A 22,334-nucleotide genomic window follows, 5' to 3' on the forward strand; every position below is an offset into this window, starting at 1 on the left:
TGGTAAAATGTTTATTTTGCGCATGGATTTTAACAGTGTGATAAATACACAACTGCAAATACTAAAATATAATAAAACTAAATATTATTGTCTAGTTTATACAGCTATCCATTTGCTTCTGGGAAACATTCTACAAAGTCCTGGACGTTTCCACGGGAGGCACGATTAACTAAATTAACAGCAATTTGCATAGTTGTTGTTAGATATCTGTATCAAAGAGGCTTTGATGCAGGGGTCACGAGAAATGCTTTTTATTTGCAAATTTCCTAGGTCTGAAAGTTTCAGTAAGTTTAGTAGTGAAGTGATAAATATGAGGATTCAGGGGACTAATACCTTGGAGTAAGTCCAGATAAAATTCCAAAGAGAGAGTCGAAAGTTCAAGCTATTTAAATTCGACGTAGTTTAACGTCGTTATTGAGTAAATTATTAGTTTTATTTATTATTTCTATTGTACTCATAGTAAATATACGTTAGTCATTTACAAGTTTTAATTATTCGATAGAAATCTGATATTTATTATTCTTAAATAGTCATCTTACCTTTGATTCGGACTCTTGCAATCGGATTCGTTTGCATTCGAGCTATCGTCTTCTTCTCTGCTGGTGTTTTGTGATCTCGGCGATTGTAGCGGCGTATTCGCATCGTCGGAACTACCCTCGTCCACCGCCGTATTGGCCACCATCAAATGGCCTCCTCCTCCACCTCCTCCTCCTCCACCGACATGGCCACCACCGTGGCCACCGCCGGTGCCGCCGTGGCCTCCGCCTCCTCCGCCCCCTCCGCCACTGTTGCCGTTGTTACCATGGTGGCCACCGACGCCGCTGCCTGCCGTCACAGTTCCAATGCCACTTGGCGGGTCAATCTATAACAAACAATTATCTGTTAATAGTCCAGTCGTCAGAGATTTGATCCCTAAAAATCATACGAACAAGCTGTTTTTGCCAAAAATATAAATTTTTGGTTCCCAAAAAAGTTTACCACTATAACCCAAGGGCTTATCCCTAAATCCCCCTCGTAGGGTGGTAAAAACTCAAAAAAATCGATGTATCTATACGCAGTTGAAAAAAATATTTCAAATAAAAAATGTAGCTGAGACAATTTTGAACGTTTTACTTTTAAACAATTTTAAAATGTTTATCGGTACTTTTTGCATAGAACCAACCATTCTCTCAGAAACGACGCTTGAAGCACCCGGCGATTTTGAATGTCAGTTCCACAATGTTAAATAAAATTTGTATCAACTCGACGATAAAAAATCTATATCTTTAGATCAGAGTGTCCTATTGACAAAACTCTAAATGCGTTTTAAATGTTAAGAGTGCAGCTTTTGTACCCAATTTTTGTATTTGGATAAATAAAGCAAATAAAGTCAGTTTCTATAAAGCTGTTCAATATATAAACTTTGCGCAATTTTTGCCTTTTTCTAGGATTCTCGCGAGGTCAATAAAATTTATTACTTTCATTGACCGGTTGTAGTGAAATTTCCACTGTTAGCGACCAGTCTTCAAAATCTATAGCATGAAAATTCGATTTTGATTTTTGGCAACAAATATAAGGCATTTGCAAAAATATGACAAAAAACGCAGAATTTAAACTTTTACGTTACAAATGATCGCACGAGAAATACCTCCAAGAAGACAGTTTTTAGGGTAATTTGTGTGGTCGGCGGACAAAAGCAGACAAGTCAAAATTTGAGTTTTTTCAGGAAGCGAAAAAAACTGTTTTAAAATTAAACGCATAAATAAATGTAGCTTTTATTGGTTAAAATGATGTATATAACATACATGTATTACAGTACAAATTAAAAACAACAAAAATGTTAAATATTTTGGATTTTGATTGACTTGTCCAGTTAGGCACGTCTCTCTTTATTGACTTATCTTATAAGGTACAAATAAAGTGCTAATTTTAAAATAAAAAAAGAACATAAATATTACCTGTTAAGAAATAAACATTAAAAATACAATATTAAAAGAACAAAAGCATCAAGTTTGAATTTAATTTATTTCTTCATCATCACTACTTACAATATCGGGGTGCGTATTTTGAGTTGTAGCATTAGTATGCAAGCCTTGATAAAAACTGTGAAATAAGGTAGGAATTAGAGGTAGTAGCGAGATAATGTCTGCTTTTTTCTCTCTAGAAATAGGGACTGGTTGATTTGTTATAATTGCAACTTCCGACGGTAGTTGGCCCCCTCTTCTGTTGAAATCAATAATCTTAAATGGGTCTTCTTTATTAAGGCTGTCTTTGAATTGAACGATTGCCAAGTCTTTCGTATATTGAAGCCATCTTTTGTCCAGCCATCGGAACTGACAACCATCAGTGTCTTTATTCCTTAGTACCATACAACCTTTAAGTAAAGATGAGAAATCAAAGAAGTCTGTTTGTGACATTTCCATAACAGTGAATTTAGAGCTGCTTGAACGTACAAGTTGCATCCAATCATGAGAATGAAATATTTGAATTTCAGTTTTCTTCTTTTTTTTCTCAATTATACTATGATCAGTATCTACTTCCAAGTGACTGTGGCCTGGTACCATGAACTTATGATCTATTAGCTTAATATTAGATGAGGATCTATGCAGAACCCACGTAAACATGGCTGATACATGAGAATTACTGTTTTGTCCCCCACATGTGTCTGAATAATAAATTACATGTTCTGTCTCAGGTGGTACGATCGTTTGCAGGTGTTTGTACAGACAAGATGCTATCTGATTTGCTCCTCTGCCTGCAACAGATTCATATTACATGTAACAAACAGCTTTTCCTGTACTGTTATCATGAACCGTCAAATTAAACGTCCACAACTGTCTCTTATAAAATGCAACCGATGACTTTAAATCTGGAGTTGGTAAACACTGTTGTAGGTCGAAAGTGTATGTCCTTAAATGTGGAACAGTTTTGGCAGTTTCTGTATCTTTCCTTTTTTTATCATATGCTTTATCAGCTTCCATTTGGTGGGATTTGTGGTCTAAAGAGAGTTTTTCCTTCTGGTCGTCTGTACAAATTTTTAATTGCATAATAAATTTGTCGCAGGTAAAACATGTATCAAGTTTTGGCTTTTTAAATCCAAGGTTGAGCTTTTTAAATTCCTGTGAATAAATTTTGATAGATTTGGGAGCAGTTGTGGACTGTTTGAACAATTCGTACATTTTTTGTAAAGTTAGGTGACATGGTTAGTACTTTTTCGAAGTGTGCTTTCGTGAATAGTGACTTTCGTACAGTGGAAATAAAAGTATATGATTTTTTATTTCTATTCGTTTTTCTTCACTAATTTTCGTTTTTGGTATAGTTTTTCCTCTTTTATCTTCTATATCAGTACCTGCGATCGTAGATGGTTTCTTACTGGCGACAGTTAAAATAAAGTTTTTGCTTTCATCGAAAACGTTAAGAAGACAACAGCGACAGATAGGCTCCTTTTTTCCGTTTATAAAAAGAGAATAAACCAAAGTTCTTGACCTGCATTTAACCTTGTTCAGATCCATTGTTCTTGGTCGATGTGAAGCAGTTTCTTTCACTTCAATAAGAGATGCCAAGTACCATATACCATACCAATACCAATACCAATACCAATACCAATACCAATAAAAGATACCCACTTTCAAACTCAGAATAGCTATTGATTTTATGTATGTATTTTGCTTTGATAAAAGATTTTGATGAGATGTACACACTTACACATTTCACACGGAATACGATTAACGAAAACATTAAAAGTGATAAGCAACGTGAGAAACGCAATGCAATCAAAACCCAAATTACAAATTAAATGAATCATTCACATAATATCCTGTTTCATGACTCCTTCAGTCTTTTCGCTAGCCAGCAATTTCACTGATAACTGTACCTAATCAGTTAAGTCAAACTTTTGGTTAGGTATACGCCGATCTAAACCAGATAAAAGGACTTGATTGGTTAAGTTCATCTCTAAAATGGATAAAATTGTGAGTATGGAAAAGATCACTATCTGATATGGAACCACAGGTATAACATTTGACTTGTCTGTTTTATTCCAGCGGTAGATAATTTTTTTTTAAGTTATTTTAATAAATAACACAATTTTCTCAAAAATTGACTTGTCTGCTTTTGTCCGCCGACCACACATTTATAGCATAAGTTAAGTACTTTTGAAAAACGTACTAGTGTAATTAAAAAATAGAAGTTTAAAACGTTTTAGATCGTTTGTAATGTGAAAGTTTAAATTCAGCGTTTTTTATATTTGTTGCCAAAACTCGAAACTAAAATTTCATGCTATAGGTTTTGAAGATTAGGCTCTAGTTATGGAAACTCTACAGTGGCCAGTCGATAAAACGGATATATTGTATTGATCTCATGAGAATCATAAAAAATTTATAAAAACTTAGTTCATTTGCGGCAAAATACAAACATTACATACCTTTAAAATGCATATTTATTTCTGTCCATAGGTCATTAGGATCAAAAGATACTGAATTTTTAACGTCGAGCTGATATAAATTTTTTTGAGCATTGATTTCGGGCGCGTAACTGACTATTTAAAATCGCCGATCGCTTCAATCGTTATTTCTGTGAGAACTGTTCATTCTACACAAAATATGCTTATGAATATTTTTATTCAAAATTATCTTAGCTACATTTTTTATTTGAAACATTTTTATCTATGGCGTACAGATTCTTGGCAAATCAATTTTTTCCGTTTCTTCCCCTCTACGTGGATGATTTTGGGAAAAAGCCCAGGGGTAAAAGTGGTAAATGGCTTTCCATCTTTTTTAACTTCCTAAAATTGACAACATCGAAAAAATTCAGCTTGTTCGTATGATTTTTAGAGATTCAGTGGCATTTTTATCTCTAATGACTAGAGTATAAAGTTAAATTGTTTAGTTACGAAATATAACAGATATGTCCATAATCACGACCAATTTATAGATCTGTTAGAAAACGCACGAGGTTCTCCAAATATTATCACCACTATAACTAATTATACATATGATTTTACTGGATTTCTAGGGATGATTAGTAACTTATATGCTCACAGAACATATAGATCTCTTAAAATCAAATGTACCAAACTTAGAAAAAAAATCACAAAACACCTAAATGACGAACTCTCTTCTACCGACAACGAAAATGACCTTTTACTTGACACAGACCTAGAGTCTTAATAAAATTTAAACTTTTTTACAACTAGAAAGTAAAAATAGCGCCGTTTAATTCAATTATTCAGTAGAATATAAACGGATACTATAATAACTTACCGATGTTAAAAATTCTACAATCAGAGTATCTACCAGATATTATTTGTCTTGAAGAAACGAATTTTAAAAGCAACCAAGAATCTTGTTTACATAATTATCAAATTTTTCAAAAATAGAGTAAACCAAGGAATAGCAAGCGGTGGAGTGATATTTCTTGTAAATAACAAATTAACCGCAAGTAAGTTACCCCTGCAAACACATTTAGAAGCTGTAGCTATCTCTCTAGAAGAAACCACAAAAATAAACATTTACACGATATACTTACCCCCAGGACAACTAATTAATAAACAGGACCATTTTAACCTCGTGAGACAAATACCTTCTCCGCATATTTTAACAGGTGATTTTAATGCTTACAACAGTATTTGGGGTTCTATATATGATAACAAAAGAGGACTTATTATTGAAGAATTAATAGATCGGTACAACTTATCACTGTTGAATGATGGACGCCCTACAGGATTCAATATATAAACAAGCGAATCAACGCCCTTGGACTTAACGCTAGCGGATAATAACTTCCTTGCATTAATGACATAAAACAGATTAGACTACACTTATAACAGTGATCATTACCCAACAATAATCACCAATAACTTGTTCAAGCCCAAAAATGGAAAGCACACCTCTAAGTGAAAAACAATGGAAGCAAATTGGACATTATTTAAAGATATCATAGAAAAACATGTCACAAACTGTAAAATATCCAATAATATTGACACTTACATAGAAACCTTCTTCAGCATAATCTTAAATGCAGCCGAGGTACCCATTAAAAAAACTTCACTTATTACAAAACATAAACCAGTTCCTTGGTGCAATGAACAATGTAAGACACCTATCAAAGCTTCTAAAAAAGCCTTTAACAAATACACAAGACATAAAACACTTAACAATAAACTTGAATTTCAAAAACTTAAAGCTAAAGCTCGGTTAACAATAAAAACTTCAAAAAGAAATTCGTGTGTCAATTTGTCCCCTATGTCTGAAATGTGGAAGAATGTCAAAAAAATATCTGGAATACCGGCTTAGAACAAAATCACTCAACTAAAGAAAGATAATAGAATAATCACAGATGACCTAGAAATAGCAGAAGAATTGGCTAATACGTATAAAAATAGATCTAATACAAGCAATTATAATAATAATAATTATATCAACTTTAAACAGAACGAAGAATGCAATGTAATTATACCGTTTGTAGATGACACAGATGCTTTAAACTCCAAATTTAATATAATTAAATACAAAGATACATTAAACTCATTTAAAGAGACTAGTGAGGGTCCAGATAATATCCCAATGGTTTTTCTTAAGCATTTACCTGAGAATGCATACAATCATCTTCTTAACATATTTAATATTATTTGGACAGAACAGAAATTTCCAACAGCGTGGAGAGATTATATTATAATACCAATATTAAAACCAAAATGTCCCAAAACAGAGCCTGAGCCTGAGTCAAGATCAGTTGCACTAACATGTACTGCATGCAAACTGTTAGAAAAAATGGTCAAGTTTGCCGGCAATACGTGTAATGACTAGGCTTTTCACGGAATAACGTGTTATACCGATTGCCTGCGACACACACACACACACATATATATATATATATATATATATATATATATATATATATATATATGAACTTTGATCAGATAAAAGGCATATATCGAGCACAGTTTAATTAAATCTTGCCCAAGTACTTTCGATCCCTAGATCATCTTCAGGGGCATCTGAAATAAGCCAAGAAACGTTTTTTTATAACCAAAGAAATTGATTAACTTCGATAAAAACTCGAAGTTTTATGGTTGAAAAAAGGTTTTTATATGATTAACGTTTATAGACTTACTTCGTCAATTGTGGCCTATCCGGCAAGAACAAGATGTCATAAACATATAAATGTACATTACACTACACTACAAATGGACAAACAAACACTTTAAAATAATTTAAGGAAGGCTACATTACTTGAAGAAGCCGGAGACAGAATGGCTCCTGATCTAACGGAAATGTTGGGGTGACATGTGACAAATGACAACTTGGATGAGCAGTCACAATCATAGATATGTGATCTGCACCTTATACAATTCTATGAAACTAAGTATTGACCAAAAGTCCAACTGACACTACTATAGGAGGTCACTGATGAAATATAAAATTATATAGAATATTTTTTTTTTTTTTTTTTTTTAAGTAGATTGAATAATCCAGATCTCACACTCAAACATGTCTGTAATAATTAAGGTGTTAGTTTGAGAGCAACTGAAATAGACGAAAAGTAAGAATGCAAGAAGCGGACTAAACAATATGTTAAACAGTGGGTGGTTGACTACAATAAAATGGTCTACCAAGCACTATCTGTAATGTAGAAAGGAAGAGATCTGACTATGTAATTAAAATACTAATAATTGAAAATCAAATGGAAAGCAAAGTATATAAATGGGGTGTAATCCAAGTAGTTCAGTTGAACCCACAGTCAATGGTATAACTATAAAATTACTATGGATGTGCTCAGTGCAGGAAGTCTAAACAGTTGAGCTGGGTCCCCTACGAGGTGAAGCTGTAATAAAGTTTTTAAAAATAGGTTTAAATTTAGTACAATTTAAATTAATTTGAATACTCAACTGTCTTAATACTCAAATTAATTTAAATTGTACTAAATTTAAACCTATTTTTAAAAACTTTATTACAGCTTCACCTCGTAGGGGACCCAGCTCAACTGTTTAGACTTCCTGCACTGAGCACATCCATAGTAATTTTATAGTTATACCATTGACTGTGGGTTCAACTGAACTACTTGGATTACACCCCATTTATATACTTTGCTTTCCATTTGATTTTCAATTATTAGTATTTTAATTACATAGTCAGATCTCTTCCTTTCTACATTACAGATAGTGCTTGGTAGACCATTTTATTGTAGTCAACCACCCACTGTTTAACATATTGTTTAGTCCGCTTCTTGCATTCTTACTTTTCGTCTATTTCAGTTGCTCTCAAACTAACACCTTAATTATTACAGACATGTTTGAGTGTGAGATCTGGATTATTCAATCTACTTAAAAAAAAAAAAAAAAAAATATTCTATATAATTTTATATTTCATCAGTGACCTCCTATAGTAGTGTCAGTTGGACTTTTGGTCAATACTTAGTTTCATAGAATTGTATAAGGTGCAGATCACATATCTATGATTGTGACTGCTCATCCAAGTTGTCATTTGTCACATGTCACCCCAACATTTCCGTTAGATCAGGAGCCATTCTGTCTCCGGCTTCTTCAAGTAATGTAGCCTTCCTTAAATTATTTTAAAGTGTTTGTTTGTCCATTTGTAGTGTAGTGTAATGTACATTTATATGTTTATGACATCTTGTTCTTGCCGGATAGGCCACAATTGACGGAGTAAGTCTATAAACGTTAATCATATAAAAACCTTTTTTCAACCATAAAACTTCGAGTTTTTATCGAAGTTAATCAATTTCTTTGGTTATAAAAAAACGTTTCTTGGCTTATTTCAGATGCCCCTGAAGATGATCTAGGGATCGAAAGTACTTGGGCAAGATTTAATTAAACTGTGCTCGATATATGCCTTTTATCTGATCAAAGTTCATTTATTCGAGCATTCAACCTTATATTATATATATATATATATATATATATATATATATATATATATATATATACACATAATATTAAATTAAAGGTCACTCCTTTCGGATTTGTACCCCTCGAAAACATGGTGGCAATTTTGATGCCGGAACAGTCAAGAAATGTCTAATCTCTGCAACGAAGAACAAGAAGAAGAGACTATTATAACAAAATACCAGACATATTTTAAACAACACACGCCACTTATTTACGAGTTTTCTACAAACTATTATTGTATTAAAAATACATCGGTCAACACCGCTTAATTCTAAATGTTCAGTTAGGTTAACTGATCATAAATATCAATTTTGCCATTTTATGTGTGCTTCAAATCTGAAATACCAATCACAGCGAAATATTTAGGCTCGAATTTTACGTTTGTAGCTGTGACTAATCAGAATAACAATTCTAATAAGGCGGACCTATAAGTGGGTGTAATATCTAACACTGATAAACCGATAACAACTACTGCTGAAATACGTAGGCGGGTCAAAACAATTAGGTAGCACCTAAGAAACTTGTTTGGATTTGTTGACTGGTTGTTATTGCAAGATAATAAAATAGTATACAAATGAATCAGTTTTTATGTTTCATGAACAAAAAACTAGATAATTGTCGATTATATCGGCTTGTGTACATGTTTTAATAAATTATGCAGTAAATTGATATATTTTCATAAACAGGTTCCTAAAATAAGGATATATACCATTCCTTTTAATGGTAGTGTTAGCAATAGCTGTGTGATCTAAAGGCCTTCGACTGTATTTCTCATGATATTTTGTTAAAAAAACTGCATTTTTACGGTATACGAGGTACTCCTTTGGAACTAATTTCATCGTATCTAAAGGATAGATACCAAGCAGTCAAGTACGGAAATTGTCTCTCTGAATTTAAGCAGATAAAGCATGGAGTTCCACAAGGATCAGTACTGGGCCCTCTATTATTTATAATATATGTTAATGACTTTCCCAATTTCATGGCTCCATTTAAAAGTTTTATTTGCAGATGACACTACTTTTGTTTTTTTCTGATAAAAATCGTTCAGTTTTAGAAACCACGTCTGAGTATGTAAATTCCAATGCACAATCATGGTTCTTAGCAAATAAACTTAAACTAAATGCTAACAAAACTCAAAATTTAATTTTTTCGTCTACCTTCGATGTGAGTGTTGAAAAAAATAATGTTAAATTGTTGGGCATAACAGTTGACAACACATTGACTTGGTATAACCATATTGACCATCTCAAAGGTAAACTTTCTAGTACCTTATTTTTACTCAGACAATTAAAACTTGTTACAAGTGTTGATGCCTTGAACATAACGTACTTTTCTCTTTTTCATTTATTTTTAAGCTATGGTGTTATTCTGTGGGGAAACTCTTGCAATGCCCTAACAATATTTAAATTGCAAAAAAAAGCAATAAGAATAATTGCAAAAGTTAGCTATTTGGAATCTTGCAAACCATTGTTTATTAAATATAAGATAATGCCCTTGCCAACATTATGGCTATACAGCGTTAATGTAGAAATACATAAAAACTCTGTTACTTTAATTAAACACTCTGACTTACATAACTATAGCACAAGAGGTGCAAATAACATCAGAACAGTTAAGTATCGTTTGAGTAAATCACAAAAAAACTCAATTGACTATAATATATACAATGTCCTACCTAAGGATTTAAAATAACTTTTGATGAATAAATTTAAAGTAAGTCTGAAAAGATACCTTTTGAGATTTGCTTTTTACTCTGTTAGTGAATACTTTGATCACTTCAAGGCAGTAACATGAACATGGATGTACTCACTATGTTGGTATTATGTCTTATTTTCTATATTTTATGTTATGTGCATTATTGTATTTTCATCTCCTATTGTATTTTGTGTATGTTATATATTATCTTGTTTACTTATAGATATAATTGACTTGCTACAAACAAATGTAAAATTTGTAAACGTAGTTAAATAAATTTTGAATCATTGAATCATACAAGTTAGAGATAGTGAAAACACTCCTGACCATGGAGCTGCGCGAAAGCGGAGTCAAAATTCACGTAAAGGCAGAAAGGCTCTATTGTAAGTGAAATTGTACTAACCAAACTGAAACGTTCTACCTTTCACGTTGCATAGTACAGTGCGTTTCGCATGGAAGTGGGAACTAAATCAAATTTCGTCTACTGCGTCGTGGTTAGGAGTGTTTGCACTATCTCTAGAAGTTTATTTTCGAACGACAGTTACGCGAAATTGAACGTTACTCACTTCACTTGATATCCGTATATTTAATTTTTTTGGCAAATTAAACCAGTTATCATTGTTACACCTTACAAAACTGATAAGAAAGAACTGTGTTTTAAAATGTATCTCATTGTTTTTATATACTTAGTTACGAGAGGGTTAGAAACGAGTTTCAAATTACACACGAAGGGCTATTTACTAACGAAGAAGAAACCTTCATAGACCTTACGACAAATGTCAGTTTAATAACAAATCCCTCTTTGAATTTTGGGCAGAAGTAAGTGATGAGTTTTCTGCAATGAAAACCAGAGCGTTTCGTATACGATTAGCGTTATATATAATGCGTTGATGGGTTGGAGTCAATAAAAGGGGCTATTGGTTAACTATTTTATATCTTGAGCTTTCAATTGTGTTTACAATTCTTATCAAGAGCTGCTAAAAAAGACAAAATATCTTACAAAGTTGAACTATAAAAAAAAAACATTTTTTTGTTAACTCACCAAATAAAATTAGTTTCGTTAATAAAAATTGCTGCAAATACACGTCAAAAAGAATTAATACTAAAATGCCCTTATCTAATAAATTCTTCCCTGAAATTTTAATAATTTTGAAAACATTTTCTTAACAAAAAAAATAATTGAATTTATAAATAGTTTAAAGTAGCAACCAATTACAAATAAGCCTCAATGTCATAAATGCCAACTTAAATTGTTTACCTTTGACAATTATATTGTTAAAAAATAAAATTTTGTTTAAAAATTATTTTTTGTTTAGTAACAAAAAAGAAGAAGATTTATTCACCATTGATAAATGTCTGAAAAAATTAAACAGATATATGGAAAATTAAATAAAAATGTGATATTTTTCAAGTTTCATATTTATATAAATTATAAAGAAATAATATAATTATAAATTTTGCTTAGATTTTGAATTTCTGATCTTTTGTTTAAATTATTATCACTTTTGCTAATACAAACCATTTCCAAAAAAGTCCTTTTGAATTTATTACTTTCACTACATAAAATTTTAATGTTATCAAAATCCATAATATGGTCTTTATCGATTACATGCTCTGCCAAAGCACAAAATATATTGTGTATATCTGTATACTATGTTTGTGAGCAAGAACTCTTGTATGCTGTATGTTTTTGCCCAATATATTATATTGAATTACAGTCTTTACAATTTATTTCATAATTAACATTTGATTGATGATCTTTATTAACCCTGGGTTTAAATTTTTAAAATTATTTTCCAGATGTTTTTGATGATTTATGTCAAATATTAATATCATACTTTGCCAACATTTTTGGCATTTGTTCAGAAAATTCATTAATGTATGATAATGATATCTAATATTTGTGTGAGTTATTGACATCCCAGATTTAGCCATATGGCTCACACTCCCTCTAAGGGGAAAATTCACTCATCCCAGATACCTACGGTATCAAAAGAATTGAGCTCTGGTAGGACTCTTTCCATGTTATCGAGTCCTAGGTGACTTGGTACGTCGGTGTACCTCCCAAAAATTTTCTCACGCATCTGGAGGTCAAAAGAAGCACAGCTTTCTGCATAATCTTATATAGATGTTCATTTAGACCCAGCTTTTTTATGTTTTCTAGGAGGTTCTTCGGGATGACTTCAGTGGTAGAAAGAATAATAGGTATCGTCTGGGTACTTTTCATTCTCCCTTGGCTCCTTATTTGTATTTCCAGATCTCTGTACTTGGCGATCTTTTCATTGTACTTAACACGCAGATTATTGTTGTTACGTATCGCCACATCGATTAGTGTTGTTTGTCTTGTTAGTTTATTAACTAGCACGAAATCTGGTCTATTATGTGCTACAATTTGGTCTGTGAGCACAGTGCGATCCCAGTATAACTTGTAGTTGTCATTCTCAAGCATACTCTCAGGAAGGTATTGATAAGATGGGAGATGGTTTGTTTGTAGAAGTCCCAGTTTAAAAGCTATCTCTTGATGGAGGATTTTCCCTAGTTGCAGCAAATGCCTGGCAGCCCCCGGTAAGATGTTGGATAGTTTCTTGGGCTTGACATCCATATCGGTATTTGTTGTTTTGGACCTGAGGGTCTTTGACGATATATTTCAGATAATTTTTGGTTGGTATAACCTGATCCTCAATGGCCAGTAATAAACCTTCTATTTCAGGGATCATCTTTCCTGATGTCAGCCAATAGTTCGACGCTATATTGTCGACATAGTCTTGACTGACTTCATTCGGATTTCGCCCGTGCAGAGGTTTACCCATCCAGATGCGCAATTTTTCGTTCTTAGTTTATGCGCATTTCTTGTTCCCTCAGTTTAATCGGTGTTGTATCATCTACTGCACAAATCGCGCGATGAAGAGTAGATGTGTCTGCCTGCACCTGAAAATAAGTTCGTAAATCAGTAATCTGTTTTTCTAATTGCTCGCTTATATCAATACGTCCTCATCTTCCTAAATACTGCGGTAATGTTGTTCTTTCTACTGCACTTCGAGGATGGTTTTTTGTGCCTTTTGTGAGGTGTGTTCGTACTTTTGCTGAAGAGTTTCTATATTCGTTTTAGTCCACTTAATAATCCCAAATGAGTAGCTAAGCGCGGAAAATGCGTAGGTGTTTAATGCCTTAAACAAATTTTTACTATTAAGATGTGAGCGGAGTAGCTGTTTTACTCTTCGTACGAACTCTGATGTTAATTCGATTTTCATTTGTTTATGGTAAATTTTTTGCGCTTGTTTTACTCCTAGATATTTATACATGTCATTTTCGCCCATAGCCTCGATGTTTTGGCGATTTTGCATATTGAATCCTCCGGGCTAAACCTTTCCCTTGACTATATGTAGCACACGACATTTGTCTAACCTAAAGTGCATACTGATATCATTTGAAAACGTTTCTACAGTTTTTAGCATTTGATCTAAGTGATTTTGAGTGGAAGCCATTAGTTTCAAATCATCCATATGCAACAGATGATTAAGCTTCGCCACTACAGTATTGTTGTTTTTAATGCTAAAACCTAAGTCAGTGGAGTTCAATAGCTGGGATAATGGGTTCATCGCTAGACAGAACCACAATGGACTCAGCGAGTCTCCTAGAAATAGGCCGCGGTTAATTACGGTATTTTCCGTTTTAATATTGCTTTCACCAGGAATTTGGAGGTGAATTTTAGTCTTCCAATCTGTTATTATATGTCTTAAAAAGGCCACTATATTATCATCGACTTTATATATTCTTAATATATCTACCAGCCATTCATGCGGCACTGAGTCAAAGGCTTTCTTATAGTCAATAAAGGCAGTGAAGAGGTTCCTTTTTTTGATGTATGCCTGGTTAGAAATGACTAAGTCGATAATAAGTTGTTCTTTGCAACCCATGGAACCCTTAGCGCATCCTTTCTGTTGAGGTTCTATGATATTGTTTAGTGCGCAGTATTGGTAGATACGCTGGGCTACACAGGATGTGACCAATTTGTACAGAGTTGGAAGACACGTAATTGGCTGGTACTTGGCTGGATCTTGGGTATTATTTTGATCCTTCGGTATTAAATAAGTTGTTCGACAAGCTGTCAACCAAATTTATCACAATTTTTGAATATACCACCTTATATATAGAGGTTGGTAGGTTGCCTTGCTGTTTATGTCACTTTGACCTCAAGGCCACCTATTTTCACGTGTTTTCGTGGGTGTTAAACCTGTAAATACATTTATCGGCGAGACTCAGTAAGCTAAAGACTGGTAACTTCATTTTATCTTATTACTATTAATCTAAATAACATATAATGTTACCTAAAGTTAAAATTAAAATCTAATTTAGTAAATAAATTTGTTGGAAGTGCATTCTTATGATCTTTTTAGTTCTTTACACTTTAAAATAAACCTTAATGTTTTTTACTTAAGTTTTTATAATAACTTTTTTATACATGTATTTTTATCACATGTTCTTTTGCTGTGCTAATTTTGTTAAATTGCAAACTATACCTAGTTTCAATTAATTATTTTATACAACGTTAACTCTGAATGTCCAGTTTCGTAAGTTTTTTCATATTTTTAACATCACTGACTGCTACATGTCTTTGTAAGGTAACACACTTTTGTTGTAACTTCTCTATGGATGTTTGGTTTCATATTGTTCTTTTTAGATGAACTGATGATGCTTTCTGAGCAGAAAGCGAAACGTCTTCAATAAATAGATGAAGTAGCCACCTTCTTTGTCTTTTATTTCTCCACTTTGACCGAAAAACCCACCACTCTTCGAGTGTACCTTAGTTTATTTTGGATTGACGGTCGTACTCCTTTTCTCGATATATATATATATATATATATATATATATATATATATATATATATATATATATATATATATACTTGATCATAATTTAGTATTGATAAGTTTATGTGTAGTATTAATATAGTGCTCTTTATAAGTGTACCAATTATATCAGTGTTCATGTGTTTTTATTTTTGTCAGAATTTTGTTTTGTTTTAATTTAGGTAAATAAGTTATGTTATTGAGGTTTTTTTGGATATGCTCACGCCCCCCATTATTAAGTGCGCACCCCCCTAGAGGGACGCGCCCCAGAGGTTGAGAATCACTGTATTAAAGCTATGATACAGTAGCGAATTGACTAAACGTTCGAAAGTGAGTAGGGACGATATTCTCGAGGATTAATTATTTTCTTTATTACCTGATACAATAGGGACATTATTGTTGATGTAGATGTATAATAGAAGTTGTTAAATAAGAAAGAAAATATGTATTAGGTAAAAAAGATAACAAACATTGAATCATTTAAAGAGTTTCTACAATATATTAATAACGACGTAGATACTTTAGTGAGTTTATAATACACCAAGTAATTAATATTGTGACCTTAACACAATAAACTTGACAAGTTTCAAACTAAACACAACAAACTTCGTAAATCAATACGAAAGAGATACTGTCCCACAGGCAATTGGATGTTTAGCAGTTTCCAGTTCTATTATACCAAACAAGAACATCGAATATTGATAGTAAAGGAAACCGTAACATATCCCTTTACACTTATATCATCCGAGTAATTATAGAAGATATATAATTAGTATTTGACCATTGCATATAATTTCTTAGCTTCAGTTTTGAACATACATTTTAATATAATAATATTCAATATATTATTAATATTTCAATATAATAATATTTCAATATAATAATTAATCAATTAATTATTTCATTAATTAATTAAATCAAAACATAAACAAAATATAAATCTCAGGGATGAATGATCCTATCACTACTTACTTTTGTGGCTTCAAATATTTCTCAGTGGTTTCCTTATAGGTATAGACAAAAGAGAATCAAAATAATACACAAATGGATTTCAATTATTAGTTATAAAAATCGTTTATTATATCAAAACGAAAATCGATATTCAATATTACAAATTTTATTTATTCTTCTATCTTTATTTCATATAATACTTAAAAAAAAGAACCTTATTTCTTTTTGTCTCCAAAATTTTTTAAATCAATAACTGTGAATCTCTCTACTTCTGCTTTACAGAATCTTCTCGATGTTCAATTTTCTTGATATAACAATTTTTATTTATCAATATTATTGTATCATAAAAGAAAAGAACTACAATGATTTACAATAAACAAATCTGATTGAAATTTGATGATTTTATAATAGTGAAATATGTAGTTCCATGCCCTGTGGTATTTAACACGAAAAACAATACATTCATATCATAACAGAAAACAGCTGATCTTTGCTGATGATTATACGCTGTCTTCACCCTTAACATGTTATCGTAACACACTTCGTACCGTACTCGTTCCGGCTTTCTCCTGATGCAATCTTTCAACCTTTTGAATCACTTAACACAATACTGTATACTTTAGACTCAAAGCCTTATCATCTCTCGACTTGGCCTATTACTCCTTCCACGATTTGTTTGATGATGCTTTTAACTTTTCAAACACAAACCAGTATTTTCCTTCTTTAGTATACTGCACTCCAAACTGGACTTCTCCTTTCGATCGAACAAAACACACTGCCACACTCTCCTTATTCATTCTCCGACTTCCAAATCGTTCCCCCACAAAATTATTTTCTATCCAATCAAAACCAACTTTCAATAATGTCGCCTTATTTACCCAAAACTACCTCTTTCCTTAATCTTAACAAGTTTTTAAATTTACGTTTCTTTTTGTCTTTATGGAGTTCCAAGAAAGAAATAAAATTCCGTATCCTTATTCTATTGTCTACAAATAATCAAATTCTTATTTATTTTTGAGAATCTTAATACAAAGGTAGATTTTAACTATCTACTATATACCGTATGGGCTAATGAGTTTCCTACCCGCATATTTCGAAACTTAATGGTTTCTCCTTTGTTTAACTAAAACATATTGTGCGTGGTTTTAATAAATATTTCGATGAACACTTTCTTAAACTATCAACCTTAATCGTCACTAATTGTTTGCTTGAAATACATTGTTTATGGGGCTAGTAAATAATTCTACGAAACACTCTCTTAAAACTATCTATAATTCGTTTTACAAAATTTGTCATATACAGAGCGTTAAAAATTTATATGCTCGTGGTTGGGAAACATGAAAATTTTTTATTTTAAATTTTAAATAGGAATATAGTTTTTTATTTCTCATGTCAAATAGGATTATAACAAATCCCCGCCTTTGCATTCGATAAAAATTATCCTCATCTGCAACCCATTTTTCTTGAGGCAAAAAAATCTCCCTGTATATTGCCTTCTCTTAATCTATGTCTTATACCTTATCTTATTTAACGAAAATACACCTTCTATTTGTAATTGCTTCCTTTTTTCCGGTATCTCTATCCCGTGTTAGAGCGTCGGCTCTAACATCATACTCCTGTAATAATAGAATGCCTCTATGTATTTGATTATTTACCAATCGATTCTTCATGATATATACCAAAGCTGCATGATCCGCCTCGATTGTGAATTTAGCTACCAATAGGTAAAACCCCAATTTGTTTACGCAAAATAATACACTGGCAAACTCCAATTCTGTTACTTTATATTTTCTCTCGTGTGTTCTAGTCACTCGGGATATAAAACATATCGGCACTTCTTGGTCGTTTTGTATTTGTGACAAAACTTCTGCAAATTTTTGTATGGACGCATCAGTTCGGAGTATAAAAGGTAGATAAATGGGGTGATATATTTTCGTTCCTTTTGTAAATTCTTGTTTTAATATTTTGAAAGCTTTCTCCTGTTATTCTTTCCAATTCCATTTTATCCCTTTCTTCAGCAATTTTATTAGATAAATTTCCTTTTGGCTTAAATCGGGAATTAGCTTTTTAAAATAATTAATCGTCCAAGAAAAACTCTCAATGTTTTCAAATTTGTTGGCCTTGGGTATTCATCTATGAGCTTGACTCGTCTTCGGCTAAGCTTACTGTTTTGGTGTCCAATTTAAAACCAAATAAATTACTTCTTTGTAAAAAAATTGACATTTTTTAATGTTTAATTTTAATCCCGCGGTGTCCAATTCCTCCAGAATTATTTTTATGTGTTCTAAATGACTCTTGTGAAATGTATATCTTGTGAAAAAATTAATAAATCATTGATGTAATGAACTATGAAATCTTCATGGCGATTTAAAATGGTATGTAGAGCTCGTACGGGTGCTGCACAAGCGCTCTGCAATCCAAATGGCACTACCTTAAACCGGTAGACAATACCATCAATTGAGAAAGCGGTATAGTTTCTACACTTTTCAGCTAAAGGTATCAACCAAAAACTGTGCTTTCAATCAATTTTAGATAATATATGTGACCCCGTAATTCTTCCAAAAATGTCCTCGATGTTTAGAGGTGATTCATATACAGTGTGCTGGTTAATATTTCTGGCATCTAAACATATGGCATTTTACAGAATTCTAAAATCGTTCGTTGATGATGATGTAGTCAATCTGGTTTCTAATCATTTTTTTGGACAGTCAGCTGGAGATTTTCAGGTGTAGAGTCTTCGAGGTGGTAATTGGAAAATGTTCATTATTGCACTATTCGTTTCCTGGCAGAAATAAATAAGGCGGTCTCCTCTATCATTTCGCGTTCCTAGTCCAAAGTGTCTCAGAGTATTGCTAACACCTCCTTTGCCTACTTTGGCGTTGAAATCTCCTAGTAGGATACTCACTTCTTGTTTTTTGGTATGTTTTAGGGATTCTTTCAATTGTTCATAGAACATTTCTATTTCCTGCTCTGAGCTTTCCAAAGTTAGAGCATATGCTTGAATCATGTTTACGTTAACTGGTTTAGCGTTAATTTTAAGTACTGCAACTCTATCTGATATTCCTATAAAACTAAGTACACATTTGTTAACTTCTTTATTTACTATTATAGCCACTTCGTTTTTGTTTCTTGTCGTAGTATCTCCACAGCAGTATATTGTGTGGTTTTCTATTTTGCACTGGCCTAAATTGGGGCATCTAACTTCACTGCATCCAAGTATATCAATGTTAAGTCTTCGCATTTCTTTAATTACGTGAACAACACTTTTCCGGCCTGGAATAGACTTCGTACATTTCATGTACCAATCTTCTTATCACGCTTAAATCTAAATATTTGTGGCAACCGGGGATTCTTAGCACCCTCTTACCACTTAAGGGGTGCCCGGGACTATCGGCTGTTTCTATATTGACTTGATCCAATGTGATTATACTCATCATCATCATCATATGATTATACTAGGGAAAGTTAATTGGGGTGGTTTCCCGTTGCCGTCCCCAACGATTTTTCTTTCGTGTAAGGTTTACTCCTTGGGAATGGATATGTGAAAGGATTGATTTGTTTTTGGTAGGGATCTTGGGGTATGGACATAACTTCTCCCGGCACGGGTTGGCCATGGCTCGCGTGGGCAGGTTTGCATACCCGAAGTAGATCTATCTCATACCGGGATCGTACAAGAGTATTTACTTGCTACCAGTACTACTTCTATGAACTTCTTTAAACAATTAGTTTTTATTTGTTACCTTCAATATATTTTTACTAAACTAACCAATAATTTTTTGTATTTATTTTTTTTTCAATATTCTTTTCTATTTATTTGTTACATAAGGTCGAGTTTTGCTAATACTATTTTTTAAAACTTGTTTGTGTTTAAATACCACTGTATTTGATATCTTAAGTTTAAAAGATATTACTAGGTAATAAATCTTCCTTAAAATTAATAACAGTTTTCTAGACATCACTTGAGTCTGGATTCGCTATAACTATCCACAAGTTCATTCAATTATAGTTAGTCATGAAAGGTAATCGATTTTCAATTTGGAGCTTCTAGGGTCATTTTGGTTACAAGCTGAACGCGTTTGGAATTAAGATGCGGTATTTGACAAAATGGTAATTGGAAGTAATTCAGTGTTAATAGTATACAATAATTTAACGTTATAATAAAAAAAAAAAAATAGTTTAACAATTAAACTTTCACTAAAAACCTATATTTTTTACTCAGAACTTTTTTTTACAGTATATAAAAGATTTAAAGTATAGGCGCAGATATTATTTTTAGAGATGGATAATTAACAGATTCAGCAGACGAGAATTATTGATCTTAATCTTATTTTTATTAGCCTAAGAAGTCTAATAAATTGGAACAAAGTATGCTTAAGACCTGTTTTAATATTATACCCTAAAACTGATTAAATTATTACGTTTATGGTTGTTTTGTAAAACATGTAGTCCATAAAATCTGTATTTTTATAATAGAAATATTTTTTGAGCCCTTTTATAACCAAATTAATTATTTCTTCACTTCAAGGATGAGGCTTCAAGGCTGTTCCTTCCTTAATATTGCCATCTTCTTCGGGGCCGTCTCACGTCTCTTCTTTCGCTTGAGTATATATTTTACAGGAAGATATTTGGAGCTACTTATAAAAATGGAGTACTAAGGAAGATATTTGTAGCTATTAATGAAAACGGAGTATAGAGATTCAGGTATAACCATGAACTCTACCAAATGTTCAAAGGGGCACCGATCTCAGAATTCGTTAAACTTCAGAAACTTCGATGGGCTGGTCATGTAGTGAGAATGGAGATCGGAAGATTGCCAAAAAAGAGCCCTAGATAGTAAAATGCAGGGGACAAGACCAAAAAGAAGGTCACGGAAAAGCTGGGAGGATGAAGTGGAAGCGGACGAGCAAAATTTTCTAGATGTGAGAAGCTGGGGAAGATTGGCGTGGGACCGGCAATGTTATACTTCGGAGGAGTTGAAGGCTCGATTTGGGCTGTAGCCAAATTTATTTATTTATGTTTTATTTTATCGAGATTATATTTAATTTGGCTACTAAATCTTAGCCTAATTAAAAACACTCTTAAAATTTTCCTAAGAATACTTCACAACAAAATAAGACGCAAATGCGAAGAAGATCTCGAGGATACCCAATTTGGTTTTAGAAATGCTATGGGAACCAGGGAGGCATTTTTTGCGCTTAACATCCTATTATAAAAATGCCGTGACCAAAGAAAATATGTATTTGCATATTTCGTGGACTTCGAAAAGGCATTCGATAAAGTACAGCATGTAAAATTAATGTAATTACTGAAAAATATCAGAATAGATGACAAGGATATTCGTGTCATTAAAAATTTGTACTGGAATCAAAATGCTATCGTAAAAATTGGACATAACTACACCGATGAAATCTCCATACAACGAGGGGTCAGACAAGGTTGCATTTTGTCGCCAAAATTGTTCATTGTTTACTCGGACCAGATTTTAAAAAAGGCACTTGAGAAATAACCATACGGAATAAAAATCAACGGGGAACTACTTAATGTGATTAGATATGCAGACGAAACAGTAATTCTGTCAGATAATATTGAAGATCTCCAAATTCTACGTGATCGTATTACCGAGGTAGGAGAGGAAATGTGCATTAAAATGAACTCAAACAAAATCAAATTTTTAGTGTTTATTCGTGATCCGCATCCTCATGCAAAGCTTCAATTAAACGGAGAGTAAGTTGAGAAAGTTTACAAAATGACATAGTTGGGAACTGTGATAACGGACCAACTAGATCCAGACATAGAAATAAAACGTAGAATAGCAATGACTAAAACTACTTTTATGAAAATGAAGTCATTTCTTTGCAATAATCATCTCAGTTAAAAACTAAGACAAATGTATAAGTGCTATGTTTAATCCTTACTTTTGTATAGTGCAAAAGAATGGACCCTAAAAGTA

The 22,334-nt window shown here is 32.5% G+C and overlaps 1 protein-coding gene across 1 annotated transcript in view; it reads right to left on the bottom strand.

Moving 5' to 3' along the window:
* Cngl (Cyclic nucleotide-gated ion channel-like) overlaps positions 1-22,334 on the bottom strand; it is a 591,998-nt gene that overhangs the window by 271,503 nt on the left and 298,161 nt on the right. Inside the window, exon 2 of the mRNA XM_072526928.1 lies at positions 540-862. Coding sequence (XP_072383029.1) covers positions 540-682 — 143 coding nt within the window. The 5' untranslated portion in view covers positions 683-862. The remainder of the gene's footprint in view (positions 1-539; positions 863-22,334) is intronic.

Source organism: Diabrotica undecimpunctata, chromosome 3, assembly GCF_040954645.1.
Source record: "Diabrotica undecimpunctata isolate CICGRU chromosome 3, icDiaUnde3, whole genome shotgun sequence".
Taxonomy (NCBI): Eukaryota; Metazoa; Arthropoda; class Insecta; order Coleoptera; family Chrysomelidae; genus Diabrotica; species Diabrotica undecimpunctata.